General features: G+C 48.6%; 1 protein-coding gene across 2 annotated transcripts in view; it reads right to left on the reverse strand.

The window, feature by feature from the left end:
• The window catches only part of PCSK6 (proprotein convertase subtilisin/kexin type 6), a 191,083-nt gene that overhangs the window by 77,505 nt on the left and 96,806 nt on the right, over positions 1–16,772 (reverse strand). For both annotated transcript variants that reach the window (XM_042988222.1, XM_042988221.1), the window contains exons 7-9: positions 12,986–13,158; positions 6,854–7,066; positions 2,973–3,073 (exon numbers count right to left, since the gene is read on the reverse strand). In XM_042988222.1, the coding sequence (XP_042844156.1) occupies positions 2,973–3,073; positions 6,854–7,066; positions 12,986–13,158 (487 nt within the window). The remainder of the gene's footprint in view (positions 1–2,972; positions 3,074–6,853; positions 7,067–12,985; positions 13,159–16,772) is intronic.

Consider the following 16,772-nt stretch of genomic DNA (forward strand, 5'->3'; position numbering starts at 1 on the left):
CCCCAGCCATGTCCATTAGTCCAGTTTCTAGGTCTTTGCTCGGCTCTCTGCCCCATATCCTCTCCCCCTCCTGAGGCCCCGTGGCCAACCTCATAGTTCAAGGGGGTTTCTGAGGCTCCATGTGGCCCAAGGCTTCATACAGGCACAGGCTTTAGAGTTCAGCCAGGGGTGGGGCCACAGCCTTTGTTACCTGTGTGACCTGACATGTTACTACTCATGTCGGCATCCTATCAAGGATGGCTAAAGCCAGTCCACCCAGGAGTTCAGCATAGCCAGGAAGCATGAACTTCAGAGTTCAGGGCAGCACAGAATGGGTGCAGAAAGGGACATTATTGGAAACGATCATGGGGTGCCTTGGTGGCTCAATCGGTTAAGCTTCTGACTCTTGATTTTGGCTCAGGTCATGATCTCATGGTTTGAGAGTTCAAGCCCCAAATCAGTCTCTGCACTGCCTGTGTGGAGTCTGGCTGGGATTCTCTCTCTCTCTCTCTCTCTCTCTCTCTCTCTCTCTCTCTCTCTCTCTCTCTCTCTCTCTTTCTTCCCCTCTGTTGCTCTCATGCTGTCTCTCTCAAAATAAATAAATAAACTTTAAAAAAAAAAAAAAGGAAACCATCTCATTATAAGGACTTCCATTTTATTTCGGACTCTGGTACCAAAATCACAAATATAGTCATCTGAAAAATACAGCTAAGAAATGGCATTGAAAATGTTTTTCAACAAAGAAGGGATTGATGGAAAGTCCCAAGACTGCCACAAACCAGGATGACCTATGCACAATTCTTACATGTGCGGGTCTTTCTTCATTTTTGTTACATGCTGTCCACAGGCCCTCCCTGACCCCCTGAGGCCTTTTCCACCTGGGACGATCTGGCTTTGCCCTGACGCCTTCTACCTACAAGTGAACAGTGTTTGAAGGCAATGCCAGGCAGGTGAGCAGCAGGCCTGCTCCCTGGACACGTGAGCTGGCCTCGTCTCCAATCTCCTCACCTCAGGCTTGCAGGGTCCCTTGTTACAACCCGTCCCTGCCTTGACCGGTCCTGCAGGCTTAAATGCTCAAAGCTGACACTGTTTTCTTTTCAGTTCAATAAAATTCTTTCTTAAAAATTTTTAAAAATATTTATTTATTTTTGAGAGACAGATGGAGTGTGAGCGGGGGAGGGACAGAGAGAGAGGGAGACACAGAATCTGAACCAGGCTCCAGGCTCTGAGCTGTCAGCAGAGCCCGATGTGGGGCTCGAACTCACAAAATGAGATCATGACCCAAACTGAAGTCAGACACTTAACTCACTGAGCCACCCAGGTACCCTTAAGCTGATGCTGTTTTCAAGTTTGCCTGACTCGCCACCTGTACTCTTCTGAGGAGCATCTAAAATACTGAGGAAGATGAGAGTTTTCATGTGTCCACAGGCCAAGTTTAATGAGACAAGCTGGCATGAAATGAAGCTTGCTTTCTATTTAGTTTTGACTAACAAAATTCCTTGCATGTTTCCAATAAAGAATGGAAGGAAATATAGAACAATGAATTGCTAAGTATGTGAATGCCACTTTCCACACAAGTAAGTAATTATTTAGAGTTGTTTGCTTTTTTTTTTTTTTAAAGAGCCTCAGGACATAGAAGCCAGTGCTTTGGCCTGTAAATCGAAAATATTTAGTTATTCCTCTGTTAAACTGGTAGCATTTGAGTTGTATGCCATTTTGCCTCGTAGGAATCAACATGCAAACATACACAATTGTGAGGATTGAAGCAACCCAAATGTGATTTTTTTGAATAATTTAAAATCTCATCTACAACTGGCAATTTCAAATGGCTGGCATGTTCCGAGCCAGTTTTGATGCCTTAACTGAATCTGTTTTTGACACCATAATTGCATGTTCTTTCTGACCCATCCAGACACTAACAACCTAGAGTTTTATTTGGCTTATGACAGATGAAATGTCACCATTGCATTATCAATTTATCAACTAAAGTTTATAAAGATCAGCCTGTGGCCGCCTGAAGGGGGATTCTGGTATGTGACGCAGCATGGGAGGTAGACTTGGGGTTCTGGCCCACCCAGCTCTCTGTGGCCCTACAAAGGGCAGGAGGCGGTGAGCTTTAACAAGGAAATGAAGGAGGGGCACCTGGGTGGCTCAGTCCATTAAGCATCTGACTCTTGATTTCAGCTCAGGTCACGATCTCAAGTTTCATGAGACCGAGTTCTGCATCAGGCTCTGTGCTGATAGCATGGAGCCTGCTTGGGATTCTCTCTCTCCTGCTCTCTCTGTACCCCCCTCAAAAAAAAAAAAAAATAAAAAAACTTAAAAATATATACTAAAAAATGTTTAAAAAGGAAAGAAGGGAAGGGATCTCTTCACGTCCCTTAAGGATGGCCTTGAAATGGAAGGAAATCCTGACCCATGCTACAACATGGATACACTCTGAGGACATTGTGCCATGTGTGCCAGTCACAAAAAGTCAAATCCTGTATGATTCCACTTATGTGAGCTGCTTAGCAGTCAAACTCATAGAGAGGAAAAGTAGAATGTCATTGCCAGAGCTTGGGGGAGGGGTTATAGGCAGTACTACGGGCTGAATCGTGTCCTCCCAAACTCATAGATTGAAGCCCTCCCTCCAATACTCAGAATGTGACTGTATTTGGAGACACAGGGTCTTTAAAGAGGTAATTAAGGTAAAACGGGATCATTAGGGTGGGCCCTAATCCAATACGACTGGGGTCCTTATACGATTGGGGTCCCTAATCCAGTACGACTGGGACCTAGATACACACATAGATGGAGGGAAGACCGCCTGAGGACACGGGGGAGAAGGCGAAGTCTCCCACTTTCTCTGCCCCTCCCCCACTTGCAACGTTTCTGACTCTCTCAAAATAAACTTAAAAAAATGGTTAAAATGGTAAATTTTATGAGTGTTTTACTGTGTTAAAAATTTACAGAAAACAAAGGAAAAGAGGAGAAGACAAGTGGGAACTTACTTTGCTTCTAAAGCCAAGGCGATGATGCCCGCCACCATGGGGGCTGAAACCGAGGTCCCAGTGTGGCCGTCGGTACAGCGCTGGCGCAGATCCGTGGTGACCTGGGTGACAAGAGGCTAAGTCAGCTCCCAGATGTCGGAAGCTACTCAAGAGGCACTATGCATTCATATCTCTGCAGCCAAGCTTTTTTTTTTTTTTTAATGTTTATTTATTTTGAGAGAGGCAGGAGGGGCAGAGAGAGAGAGGGAGAGAGAGAATCCCAAGCAGGCTCCGTGCTACCAGCACAGAGCTCGACATGGGGCTCAAACCCGGAACCGTGAGATGGTGACCTGAGCCGAAACCAAGAGTCAGATGCTTAACTGACTGAGCCACCCAGGCGCCCCTCTGCAGTCAAGCTTTGTGTCAGATACTCCCTGCTAATCTGCTTTGCTCGCATATGTAAAACACCGACCCACTGCAGGGATGAGCTAATCACAGCCTGAGAACCAGGAGACAAGGGAGATGGAATACAAACAGCTGGAAGCAAGACAAACAGCTGGAAGCCGCATAACCTCCTTGTTGCAGGTGTGCGTGCTGAGACACAAAGGTAAGACAAAATGAAACAAAGAGGGCCTTCCATGGCAGAGTCCCCATGGTGAGACCACCTGCGCTAGCCCACAGGAATGACCCCCAAGTCACCCCTGACCTCAGAGCAGCTGGAAACATGCGGGGGGGGGGGGGGTGCCCAGGTGGCCCAGACAGCATCTCTGCCTTTAGTCAGAAGATCAGAGGTCAGTCATAGAAGGTCACAGATCACTCTCCACCAAGACATCCTCCTTAGATCATTGACTGTGTCCCAAAGAACCCAGTTCTATCTGTAGGAGCGGACGAACCCGGCGAGTTCTCCACCTTCACAGCGCCTGCTGTACGGGACCACGAAGCTGGCCCTTCTCCTTGGGGAGGCAAAGCTGACTCAGCAAACTGCGGGGGCCCCGCATGCCTTCCTCTAAGGCACTGACTCCCAGCTGGGTGGGGAGATTGATTCTGGGCCCCACTAGCACACAGCCTGATTTGCCCCTTGCCTTTGAGCTGAAATGAGGAAGCAGCACCAGGGAATCACCCGATTTGGGTTGGGCTGTGCCACACCTGCTGTGCTAGATGGGATTCTGGCCCTCAAGCTACTCCCCATGGGCTCTGCAGATGGGACTAAGGTTGCTGATCAGCAGACCTTAAATCAGTGAGAATATCCTGGATTAGCCAGTGGGCCCAGTGTAATCACAAGGGCCCCCAGAAGTGGAAGGAGGCAGAAAAATGTGTCAGAGAGATGAGGCAGAAGAGAGGCCCAAGCCATCATTGCTGGCTTTGAACACAGAGATGGAGAAACATAAGCCAAGGAATGTGGGCGGCCAGGAGATGCTGAGAACAGCCCTTAGCAGACAGCCCACCAGGAAACAGGAGCTCAGTCCTATAACCACAAGAAAGTAAATGCTGCCAACAACCTGAACGAGCACAGAATGGACTCCCCACTAGAGCCTCGGGAAGGGAACACGGCCCGGCAGGCACGTGGATTTCAGCCTCAGGGGACTCAGAACAGAGACTCCGTGGAGGCTGCTGCACTTCTGACCTCCCGAACTATGAGATAATAAATCTGTGCTGTTTAAGCTAAGTTTGGGATAGTTGGTTACGACAGCAATAGGAAACTGATAGCCTCACCAACTGCAAGCCTCTAGTAGCCGATCTGCATAGCCCTGAAGCATGAATTGCCCTAGTGCTAACAATCCAGATCCTCTCCCAGAGTATCTTCCTTCTTCACGTTCCGGCTGGGCTGCAATCACCCAGACAGGATCTAGCCTGTCTCTCTCTCACACACAGGAAGGATTGGACAGGAACACTGGCAGAGACCAGCCTGCTCCTCCCTCCCTGTTCAGCAGGACTGAGGCAACCTAACGTTAGGAAGGGCAGCTGAGGGTAGGGAAGTAGGGACAAGGATGCAACCTCCCTGACCCCAGGATCTTCATCTGCAAATGGGCACAATGCCACATCCTTTATAAGGTTTCTGGTGAAAGTCACAGCTGGCACCTGAAACATACTTACAATGGTGGCCCGTGAGGGAAACTGAGGGCATCTGGGCAGGAGGCCAAGCTCCCAAGAGCAGGTGAGGCCCATGAGAAAGGGCTACTGGGGAGTGAGCAGTGGGTCCTCCGTACAGGGAGGAGATGGCTCAACCAAGTCAGGCAGGTCCCCCTTCCTGAGACCAAATGTCGTGCATGGTACTCTGCTCATGTTCATCGAATGAAAGAGCCAAGGAATAATTGAGTAAGAGATGCTCACGTTATGTGTCACTCCATGTATAAAGAGTCACGTGTCAGCACCAGGCAATCCCACCCTCCAGGCAAATGCTGCCTGGCATTCACTAGAGGGCACGGATGGGACAGAGCCTTGATTTCCAGCTGACAGCAAGCTGCCAAAAGTCCAGAGCTTGGAGGTTCTCTAAGGGGACTCAGAGCAAACACTTGGCTCTAGTTGAGCTGAAAACAATAATAACAACAATCAAAAAATGCCGTCCATACTCTCAGAGAAGAATTCCAGTCCAGAGCAAGAACTGACTCACTCTCTCTTTTACCATCCTCTTAACTACACCCTTCTGACCCATGTTATGGCTCAGAGAAGGGACTTAAGAAAAAAGAATCAAGGCTTTTGTAGCTAAGGTGTGTGCACACGCAGTATGATTAATTAAGCAAATAAAGCTGCAAGCCCTGCTCCCAGGGTTGAGAGACAGGGTCGTCCGGCAGGAAGCCTCTGGTACAAAGCGTTCAATGACCCAGTCTCCACCCCACACGCCTCCAGTCAGCAGGCCTGTTTAACAAGACCCCGGCAAGTCCGTGTTCAAATGAAGCTGGATTCCTAAACGAACAGGACACCGTGCAGAATCTCGGCCGCCTGTCCCAGGGGCACGTGCTCCAGTAGAAAAGGAAAATAAATTAATACCTTCGTTAACTAGCCCGGGCCGCTGCCAGGCTGGTGGCGGAACAGCCGTGGCTGACCTTTCAACTGGTACAGAGCAAAGTGGGGAACAGGGAGCCTGTGTGCTCCCGCAGAAAAACCTAAAAATAAATTTGCAAATAATTTCTCGAGATGCGATGAAGCAGCAGGAGAAATAAAAAAGATGCTAGTGAGCTTGTTTTCAAATTAAACCGTGTCTGGCCAGCTCCACGGTCTCATTTTTTAAACGTCTAAAAAGCAACTTAATGACTGTGCATTTGAATTCTGCATTAATTTCAGTTCAAAATCCTCCCCCTCTTTACTTTTCTTAAAGCAGGAAAGCCTGTAGGGAAAAAAGAAACACAGATTCCACCCATATGCTAAACGGAAACACTTTTTAAAAGAGAAATCACACTGATGTCCATTGAAGTGAAAGTAACAGACAGAAAAACCAGTGCTCAATTTGAAGGGTCTGGGGCAAGTCCTTTTGTTAGGGAGAGGATGGCCTGGAAGAACACTTAGATCTCTAAAATGTTTCAGTATAAAACCAAGACTTTCCCTTCCTCTCTTTGGCACGTTGAAACTGAACCGGTCAGCTGGATCCCAAGCGATGTGACCACAGAAATTTAGAGAGCTAAAAGGAGGCACAGTGCTGAGAATGCACCCCATTCTTAAATGCTATTTTTAGATCTCTGAAGCCAGAGAGGGTTTTAATCGGTATTTTGTGCAAAAATTAGAAAGGCAGGGCCTGGGGAAGGTTGCCAAGGGACTGGGGTTTCCCTCGAGGTACAACCAGTTCGCTGATGGGGGAGGTTGGTACCCTGGGAGCCAGCACAAACTGGCCTCAGGGGAAAAGAAACTTGTCCCCAAAGGGCTGGAGGAGCAGATCCTAAGCTGTCCACCTGGCCAAGAGGACTCACAATTTTCCGCTCGTAGAACGCCCCGCTGCTGTAGGTGGTGGCCAGGGTGGACGCACACTCTTCCAGGTACCACGGCTTGTAGCCGTTCTCGGTGGTGCTGCTCACGGAGATGGTGTAGATGCTGTTGGTGTAGCCATCACAGGAACAGTGGTCCCCCTCTCTCCCGCCATTCCCAGATGCCCAGACGAAAATGGAGCCCAGGCCCTGCCGACCCTAGACAGGAAGGATAACAAGGTGTCAGTCAGCCCCGGCAGCTACAACTTTGAAGAGTGGGTCTCACACCAGCCCGGAGTCCTTCCCTTGGAATGTCCCTTCCAAGGGTCTAAGAAGGATGCATTCAGGGGTGCCTGAGTGGCTCAGTTGGTTGAGCATCCAACTTCGGCTCAGGTCATGATCTCACGGTTCACGAGTTTGAGCCCCACGTCGGGCTCTGTGCTGACAGCTCAGAACCTGGAGCCTGCTTCAGATTCTCTGTCTCCTTCTTCTGTCTCTGCCCCTCCCCCACTCGTGCTCTGTCTCTCTCTTTCTCTCTTAACAGTAAATAAACATTAAAAAAAAAGGATGCATTCAGATTGTATGACGCTACCAAGGACATGGTTCTGTGGGCCCCTGTTTTATTTTAAAGGATTCTTTTATTTTTTTAATGTTTATTTATTTTTGAGAGAGAGAGAGCATGAGTAGAGGAGGAGCAGAGAGAGAGAGGGAGACACAGAATCTGAAGCAGGCTCCGGTCTCTGAGCCATTCAGCGCAGAGCCCGATGTGGGCTTGAACCCACAAAGCTTGAGATCATGACCTGAGCCAAAATAGGATGCTAAACTGACTGAGCCACCCAGGCATCCCTCCTGTTTTATTTTAATAGAGCACTTCTGCCTGTGGTGACAGGCTTAATGCTGCAGAATCACAGATTGCACTGAGGAGATGGCCCAGAAAGACCTCTCTGTTCTTCATGGGAAAATCAAGGGCCTTCAAACAAGCTGTTCTATTCCAGAGCCATGCCTGTAATTTCCATCGTAATGTCCGATCATCACAAAGAGCAATATTACTGAGATGAAAAATTGATGGCTGAATTTATAACATTGATTTTTCTGGACCGAAAGAGCTGGTCCTATAAGGCAGAGGGCGAATTTTCTTAAAAACCCAGTGGAAAAGGCACATGTCTTGGAGAGCAAGCTCATTTTTAAAAATTGTTTAATGTTTATTTATTTTTGAGAGACAGAGCATGAGTAGGGGAGAGGCAGAGAAAGGAGGAGACACAGAATCCAAAGCAGGCTCCAGGCTCTGAGCTGTCAGCACAGAGCCTGATGTGGGGCTCGAACCCATGAACCATGAGATCATGACCTGTGCTGAAGTTAGATGCTTCATGGTGCTCCAGAGCAAGCTAATTTTTGAAAAGAGGGGGTGGGACTGTGAATTCTGGGTGAGGACTGAATAGGTAAAAAGGGTCATGGTCCAGAATGCCCTGGCTGCTCATGGCCATCTTATGAGGGCTTCCCAGGGTCCCCGCCATGGGTCCACATTAAAGCAGTCAGATGGTCAATGCCAGACAAGGCCAGCACTTCACCTGTACCTAGGTTTTTATTTTTAGGAACGCATACACGAGAGCAAGTGTTTGAGAGGCAGTGGTGGTCAGGGTAGCTTCCTGCAGCTCTGTTCCATCCCACATCCACAGAAGCAATGATTTCTGATCCAACCAAGTCACAAACACCAGCTAAAGATGAATTAATCCAAGACAGAGCTCACCATTCTGCCCAAGTGGCTGGACCCATTGGTGGTGCACAGCCAGCCCCAGAGAGCAGTGCCAACACCCATGTGGGTGAAACTGGACCCACAGGGCTGGTAACTTTGGTGTCCTTGCCGAGGACCCTTCTTTCCAAATAAGTGGGAGGAAATTGATACTTATGCCCAACAACTGGCCAATTCAAAGAAAACTTGCAACAGAATTCTGTGATCCCCATAGAGTCCAACTGAAGCCTTGCTGCTGACTCAGGGGGTGTTATGCTCACTCTGAGTTCAAGTCCATCCCAGGCTGAGTAGATCCAACTACTCTAAAAGCCCCATGACGTTCCACTTTGTAGACCAAGTGGACTATAGTTCTTTGCCCTTTTGTGCCTATTTGTCATGACTCTGACATTTCCTCCAGTTTCCAACCTGAGGCTCTCAACACAGTCCACAGAAGGTCCCTCACACTACGCAATCCCGCTGCTCAAAGCTGCCTCACTCACTCCACTTTCCACGTGTCCCAGGGGGGCCTGTCCACATGGCCATGAGCTCCACAGAAAGGTTACTCACATTTAGCCAAAAGGTCAACCTTCTGGAAGAAAGGCGCAAAGTACCTTAGAAATGGGTGTGTCTGTATGTAATTCTCTTTGAAACTAGTTCAAAGAAACGGAAATCCAAATAAAAAGGTATTTAATCCATCAGAGCCGATCTTTATTCCATGCGGATTATTTATTTATGAAACACTGTCATTTTGCTAAGTGGGGCCTATAATCTTATTGTTCCAGAAGCACAGACGATGCCTCCACACAGCATTCCTCGTACCGGAGCATGCACACAGGTCACTGGGGGCTTTGCTCCATGGCAGACTCAGACTTGGCAGGTCTAGGGGGAGCCCCGAGATTCTGTATTTCTTTAAAATAGTCTACTTTTTTTTATTGTTAAAAAATGCTTATTTATTTTGAGAAAGAGAGAGACAGACAGTGAGCAGGGGAGTGGCAGAGAGAGAGAGACAGAAAATTCCAAGCAGGCTCCACTCTGTTAGTACAGAGCCCGATGTGGGGCTTGAATTCACAAACCACGAGATCAGGACTGAGCCAAAATCATGAGTCAGGTGCTTAGCTGACTGAGCCACCCAGGCTCCCCAAGATTCTGTATTTCTAATGAGCTCCCAGGTGATGCCCGCGTGGTTGCTTCTGGACTCCACTTTGGGTAACAAGGGCCTAAAGTGCCAAAGGCATATATATTCCACCTAACACCACACAGTTACTCCTAGACCAATCCATTCTCTCAGGTGTCGAGGCATCAAAAACCTTTCTCCTTCCTGAAAAGTCTCCTAAAAAGAAAGTGAAAGTGAGGTGGAGAAAATACCCAGATCTGAGGTGTGGGAGATGTGTTCGCTGTCTCTTTCATGTTCATTTCCCAGGTCATGGAAGCTACAGGGCAGAAGTTATAGGAGATGACAGTTCAACCCCAGCCATGAACTTGCATTTCTGTTCAGGACAGTCACAACCTCAACTGGATCAAAACCTATTTCAGCGTCCTGCCTGGGAGGTGAAGGGTTCATCTGTGAACTCCGAAGCACCGTTCCTGAAGGCTAGCAAATGCCTGGCATCTGGGCAAGGCCAGCCTTTCCAGCCTCAGCCATGTTGCATCTCCCCTTTGGGATGACAAGCTACGTGAGGGGTAAAGCTTCCTAAGGACCGACATTAGGCACATCCCTATGCCAAATTATGGTCTCTGAAGTCTCCAAACCACATCGTCCACCAGAAATGAAGTCAGACTTGACAGGAAAAGACTGTAGGTGACAAATGGGGCACCGAGGAGGAAAAACAGATGGGGGAATGTGGTCTGGTTTGAGATCACCAAATTTCTAGGAGGATTTTCAGTGACAACTTTAGACGGCTACAATTTAAGGCTCCCTATATGATATATTTTACTTCAGAATGACTGAAAAAAAATGAAATGACCTCAGTATTTCAAGCAACTGTGACAAGAATGACAGGGAACCACATGGTCCCTTCTGCAGCTTCCTCACCCCCCCTTGACAGCCTGATAAAGCTGACGCTGCTCGGAATTCGGCATGCAAAGAGCCCCTCTCTGCAGCTCCAGGCTTTCCAAAGTCCTCCATGGGTTCGTCTACACAAACCCAAGTAAACTGAGATACCAAAAAATTGTTTGAAAACAATTTGGGGCACCTGGGTGGCTCAGTCAGTTAAGCGTTGGACTCTTGATTTCGGCTCAGGTCGTAACCTCATGGTTTGTGGGATTAAACCCCATGTCGGGCTCTGTGCTGACACCATAGAACCTGCTTGGGATTCTCTCTCTCTCTCTCTCTCTCTCTCTCTCTCTGTCTGCTCCTCCCCCACTCACACATACACACTGTTTCAAAAATAAATAAATTTAAAAAACTTAAAAAAAAAAAGAAAGAAAACAATCATTTATTTATCCAGGAAATGGGAGGCCCTGTCCTAAGACATCAGATCTTTAGAAATCATCTTCTAGAATAACACATGTTTAGGATTAACACCATTCAAAGCAGTGTCTTCCACACAGAAAATGTGATCACTAGTTTATAGCTTAAATTAAGCTTAACTTTTAGGATGTTCCACTTGTCACCAAGAGTGAGATCCATGTGATCTAGTGGGTGGTAGGAGCTGAGTACTGGGAAGATAAGATATTTTTACTGGGCAGCCCCTTGTAGGCAGCAGCTGACTTGGTCACAGAACCTTCCAGCACCTGGCACAGCTCAGGTGCTCAGCAACCTGACAGAAGCAGCTTTTGCATTTTCTTGGAGTTATGGGGGTGGGGGGTGGGGGCAGGCAAAGGAAGCTGTGTGGTGTCGCAGGCATGACCATAAGGTCAAATGCCAGGTTGGGAGCATTCTAACACATAAATGCTCAAACTCCACAAAAAAGTAATAGAAAATGGCCAAACTCAATACATCCAGAAAAGGGATCAAGTTATATTATTTAGAAGAAAGAAATAATGAACAGGGTTTAAAAAAGATGGCTCCTCTATGGGGCAGGGCCAGGGGTTGGGCAGAGGGTAGACAAAGAAAGGTTGCCTTTAACACAATCTTCTGATAATATTTGATTTATTCATTAACTATTTATTAATCACATTTTAATCATGGTGCATAGGTTACAATAAGTAAGGACTTTAAAAAAATGTTTTAAAGCATAAACAATAAGGGGCGCTGGGTGGCTCAGTCGGTTAAGCCTCTGACTCTTGATTTAGGCTCAGGTCATGATCTCGCGGTTTCGTGAGTTCAAGCCCCGCATCGGGCTCTGCGCTGATGGTGTGGAGCCTGCTTGGGATTCTCCCTCTTTCTCTGTCCCTCACCCACTTGCACTCTCTTTGTCTCTCTCAAAACAAATAAATAAACTTCAAAAAAAAATAAGATTTATAAAGCACAAATAATAAAATGGACTTGAACCACCCTCCTCCCCAGCCCTTCTCCCCCATCTCCAATAGAAGTCAGAAGTATGAATGCTGACCCAGGGATGCTTGGACTTCCTGCCCAAACCCCTGTCAGCATCGCCAGGCCATACCCTATACTCTGGGCTGGGCCTTGTTGGGCCACCCAAAGCCACCCGGACACTGACCACAACTCTGTCTGCCTGCTCCAAGAAGCTGTCCTCACCCAGAAATCTGCCGCACCACCTGGCTTACAAGAACTGGGTCATCTCCAGTCCCTCCTTCCCTTCCCCCTGCATTTTTGACTCCCAAGGACCCAGAACTAATGATCACAGAGTGACTGTGGGTGGGCCTCCTGGTGGGTGGAGGAGAAGAAGGCTGCCAGCTTCCTCTGCTTCCCCTCAGCTGGTCAGTGGAGAACCAGTGCTTGGATGTTTGCTCTGTTTAGTCCCTGGTGAGGCTCCACCCAAGAAATCCTAAACACATTAGGCTGTGTGCTGGCACTGAGGGCAAAAAGGCCAGGCCTTCCTGCTTTGGAGGCCCTAGATTAGCACACGCTCGTGACGGACGCAGGAAGCTCCACAGCTGGGTGTTTCCATGGGCAGGTGGTCCCAGGCTCAGGACACCCCTTCCACCTGCACATTCCAGGTTAACAGGCCAGGTAGTTGGACTAAGAGCCCGGCTGCCCACCTTGGCTGGGGGCTGTCAGGCTTCAAGGCACAGAGTCCTGGGCTTGGCGGGTGACCAGCTGGCACCTGCTGAAATAGCCATTCTATGACAAGGTGAAATTCTTCTGCTCTGGATGGTAGAGAGCCACCTCCCTGAGCCCCTAAATGACTTCTCCCTCACACTGGTCCTGGCACAGCAGGGCCATCCTGGTCCTCTTTTGGGGCTCTGGCTTGTGTCACTCTGTTTTTAATCGTTAAAAACTTTGTTTTACTCTTCCCCCCCGCCCCGCCCCTGAGAGATGCACTGAAGCCCTGAACAACTCACACCTTTTTAATGCCATACTCGAAGGCTTGTTTAGCCAGGCGGCCAGGCCCATCCACGGTCTTCCCGTCGTCGTCCGGCCCCCAGCTCGCGCTGTAAATGTCGATGTAGTTGGGTCTGATGCCCAGAGACTTGGCCTCAACCACATCCGTCACGTCGCCGTCCAGCATGCGGATGCCTGCAAGCACACAAGGGGGCTCCATGCACGCCTGCTCTGTACTTGGGAGGGCGGCAGAGACCGTGACCCCAGGGCACAGGGGTACGGCCAGGGAGCCCCACACAGTTCTGGAGCCTTCCATGCTCTGCACTTGGGAGGGCGGCAGAGACCGTGACCCCAGGGCACAGGGGTACGGCCAGGGAGCCCCACACAGTTCTGGAGCCTTCCAGTGTCATTCTGGAAAGCTTTCCCCCCATCCTGTGCTGGCCAAGGTGAAGGACTTCAAATACCATCTGGGGCCACGCTGTGGCGTCCCCGACACAGGACAGCAGCAAAGGAAACATAAGTGTTTGGAAAATATAGGATTTAAGCCATTTCCTCAGTAGCACGATATCATTCTGGTATTTAACAACAGAACATATTAGACGTATTATGATTATTAATTCTAGAACAGAACTCTGGGGCCATTTTCAACTTTCCCTGCTGTCAACAGTTTATTTCTGCTTTTTAAAAAACATGACTCCATCTCTGATTTGTAATTAGGAGTTTTTAACCTGAAAGACGGAAGGCCTCCCCCTAGCATATCAAGGCGGGGGGTGGGGGGCATCTTATCTCAGTGTGTATTCTGGTTCTGGGCTCCCCAGAGGGCTCTTTAGGTGCTGGGGAGTACAGATTCCTCAAGAGCACCTCAAAAGGAGAGGGGGTGAGCCAGGAACCTCTTCCGAAGCCTGCCTCCTCGGCCAGGGGTCCCCTGCCCGCCCTGGGCCCAGCATTTGCCTCCGTTAATGATTACACTCTGCACCCAGCAAGTGTGGTACCCTCGTGCCTCACCCAGAGAGGGGGTCTCAGCGATGCTGGGATGTGACTGGGAAGCAAGGGTAATGATGGCCACCAGCATGTCCTGCCTGGACGCAGAATGGGACCTCTCTGAGGCTCAGAAAACCTGTGCCCTCTCACCCCGGATCAGCGCTCTTAGGTGACTCCTTGGGGACCACAGCCACTCCTCTCAGAGGTCCCCAGAAACCCCTCCTCCACCAGGCCCAGCTCCATGTGTGTGGTGGCCATGCCAACGAATTTTAAATCTTGAGCTATTTAAGACATAACAGGAAAGAGGACTTTTTCTGATTATAAGCATCACATATGCTCTTTGCAGAAAGTTTGGAAAATAGAGAAATAACTAGTGATAATATTTTGGTTATTTTCTTCCAGTATTTTTCTTTGGCCACAGCATGCACTTTCTCTCCAAGTTCTTTTTTTACCACAGAACCTCATACAGAACATTTCCCTGTGCCATTAAAGACTCTTCTAAGACTTGATTGTTAATGGCCGCAGCTTACCCTCCCGTGCACCCCAGCCCAGGCGGCACTTTCCCCGAGGTTTGCCTCACTGAGCAGAGAGGCCCCCACCTCCCCCAGACTGGGCTGGATCTACTCATGCAATATCCCAGAATCTGCGTCGACAAGAGAGCACATATGCCAAAAATAGAAACGCGGAATACAAATGACTTTAAAAGACAGAACAGTGACTTTTCCCCAGGATGAAAAGAAATGGTACAGGGCTCAGGCAGGAAGAACCACAAGAAAGAGACTCTTTGAGGGGACACCCTCCCCAGGGGCTCAGGGACAGATGTGGGATGTGGATTAAACCTTCCTGTCCCACCCATTTTAACTGGAATTGTGGAGATGCCTTGCTGTCCCTTTTGATGGATAGTTGAGAGGCAGAGATCCCTAACACATAAATTTCGAATGATACCTAATCTCTCACCCAGTAACACAGGGATCGTAGACGAACAACTAACAGTACTTTATGATTTGTCAGGGTGAGAAACTTCCTACCTACAGAGAATGTGAAGATGATTTAAATGCAGCAAATTCTTCCACCCTATCAACTTGTCCTGCCTGGTTTTTGAAGGTTCAGGTTGCCCTGAAGTGTTCTCCTTCAGGCCTGTCCTAACAATTCTGGTTGTGAGTTGAGAGAGAAAAGGTAAGAGGCACCGTGCAGGGTCCCTGGGAAGCCGAGTAGGACAGTTGTGCTGATAGGAGGAGGGAGGGCCACCATAGCACACTATCTTGGCCCTGTGCTTACGTGGGACACAAAGCAAACTGGAACCGCTTACTCCAGAAGCCTGGAAATCGTACTCAAAATCAATGTCAGAGAAATTTATAGCAAAACAACAGTGAGACTGAGGTCTGGGAGACATCAGGAGTTCAGTGACAGGGCCAAGAGCCATTTGAGAGTGTTACGGCACAGGCAGTGACAGAGGGTGGTGCTGGCGTCATCAGAAGAACCATGTCTTTATGGTGGAAAGACCTTAAAAATGAGAAGCAGAAATAAATTCTAACTTCAACCCTGTCTGTTCTATCTTCTGGCTCGCTATCTATTTCCCTTCCTCTCTTTACTACCTGTTATGGACTGAATGTTTGTGTTCCCCCACATTCACACGCTGAAGCCCCACCCCACCCCGTGTGGTAAAGACAGGAGTTTTAGGAGGTAATTAGCTTTGGATGAGGTCATGAGGGTGGGGCCCCCAAGATGGGCTTAGTGCCCTTATAAAAAGAGTCAGCAGACAGCTTGCTTCTTCTGTCTCTCTCTACCGCATGAGGACACAGAGAAGTTAGCCATCTGTGAACCACCAAGTGGGCCCTCACAGGGGAGCAGAATGAACAAGCACCATGACCTTGGACTTCCAGCCTCCAGAACTGTGAGAAGTAATTGTCTGTTTTGTAAGCTCCCAGTCTGGAATTTTGTTATGGTGGCCCCAGCTGATGCAGACAGGACCTCAGCTGCCTGGCTTAGGATGGGCCAGGAAGCCACCACTGTTCACACACTAAGATGGCACCACATGGCCAGTAGATGTGGACTCCTGTCACCGCTCCCGAGGAGTGGCCCATGGAGCAGAGCTCTCTACGGACAGTGTGCCATGGGACGGGCAGGAGGGAGGTGGGGCATGCCATGGGTGACAGTCCTGCCGTGACCACCAACTAGTGACTCTGGGAATTACCCCATGTCACTGAGCCTCCATTTCCTATAGGTTGCATTGATGAAAGTTATCATATCTACAAAGGTGCCATAAAAGCTAAAAAAGAGGGGTGCCTGGACAGAGACGCAGAGATCCAAAGAGACATAGATTCCGAAGCAGGCTCCAGGCGCTGAGCTGTCAGCGCAGAGCCCGACATAGGCTCACCAACTGTGAGATCATGACCTGAGATGAAGTCAGACGCTTAACCGACTGAGCCACCCAGGTGCCCCAGTTTTTTACCTTTGTTTTAAAAACATATGCTATTTGATAATGTATGAAGGATCATAAGTTACATACATGTTAGTGGTAAAGCCTAAGGAAACTGACATTCACAAGCCCTCCATCCATTCAATGTAAATATAAACATGACCCACTGGGGTCTCTACTTATGCCCTGCCCCTCACAGAGGAAATTACTCAGAATTTTGGACTGTCTTTTCATAACCTTTTTTTTTTTTTCAAATAAAGGGATGCTTATTATATGGTTTTAATGTTTATTTTTGGGAAAGAGAGAGAGACAGAGCATGAGCAGGGGAGAGGCAGAGAGAGAGGGAGAAAGAGAATCCAAAGTAGGCTCTAGGCTCTGAGCTCTCAGCACAGAGCCTGATACAGGGCTT

The sequence above is a fragment of the Panthera tigris genome, chromosome B3 (genome assembly GCF_018350195.1).
Source record: "Panthera tigris isolate Pti1 chromosome B3, P.tigris_Pti1_mat1.1, whole genome shotgun sequence".
Classification (NCBI taxonomy): Eukaryota; Metazoa; Chordata; class Mammalia; order Carnivora; family Felidae; genus Panthera; species Panthera tigris.